Source organism: Saprolegnia diclina (genome assembly GCF_000281045.1).
Source record: "Saprolegnia diclina VS20 unplaced genomic scaffold supercont1.41, whole genome shotgun sequence".
NCBI lineage: Eukaryota > Oomycota > Saprolegniomycetes > Saprolegniales > Saprolegniaceae > Saprolegnia > Saprolegnia diclina.
The window spans coordinates 355,803-356,397 of NW_008246108.1; the positions used below are offsets into that span (position 1 = coordinate 355,803).

The 595-nt window shown below is 55.5% G+C and overlaps 1 protein-coding gene across 1 annotated transcript; it reads left to right on the plus strand.

Moving 5' to 3' along the window:
• Nucleotide 1: 1 nt before the first annotated feature.
• On the plus strand, nt 2-307 carry SDRG_11420 (cytolethal distending toxin A/C family protein; the record flags this gene model as incomplete). Its single annotated transcript, XM_008617461.1, has 1 exon — nt 2-307. The coding sequence occupies one exon, from the start codon at nt 2-4 to the stop codon at nt 269-271; it is 270 nt and encodes an 89-aa protein (XP_008615683.1). The 3' UTR covers nt 272-307.
• Nucleotides 308-595: the final 288 nt, after the last annotated feature.

The following is a 595-nucleotide window of genomic DNA, read 5'->3' on the forward strand; positions in this document are numbered from 1 at the left end:
GATGCTCAAGGTCGCCAGCAACAACCAGTGCTTGGACGCGTACAAGGACAACGCCGACGGCAAGTTCAAGGTGCACACATATGCGTGCGACGTCACCAACAGCAACCAAAAGTGGAACTTCAACCCGAGCACCAAGACACTCGAGCACGCGACCCACGCCGGCCAGTGCTTGGACGCCGACCCGACGTACGCCGACCGCCACGCGCAAATGTGGGCGTGCACGCCCAACAACGTCAACCAGCAGTGGTCCATTGATGCGTTCTCGAGTTAACTCGAATGGATTTTGATAAATTTTCTTGCGTGATCGCGCTTAGCTTTGCTTTGCGCAGGATCATTGGAGGCTACTGTATCCGTGGCACCGAATCTCAAAGCCTTTGTGCACGCGAGCGACGGCAGCCTTGGTGCGAGGCCGCTCTCAAGTATCAATGTATCGGCGGATCGTGGCGCAGTGTTGTTCTAGAGGTAGGAATAAGTGTCGCGTTATCTGTGTTACAAGACTGTGCATACGTAGAGACTAGCCAACTCCTTCGTCTTCTTCTTCTTTTGCTCACCGTGTCTGCGCGGCTCGGTGAGCTCTTCCGAAGTCGCTCGGGAG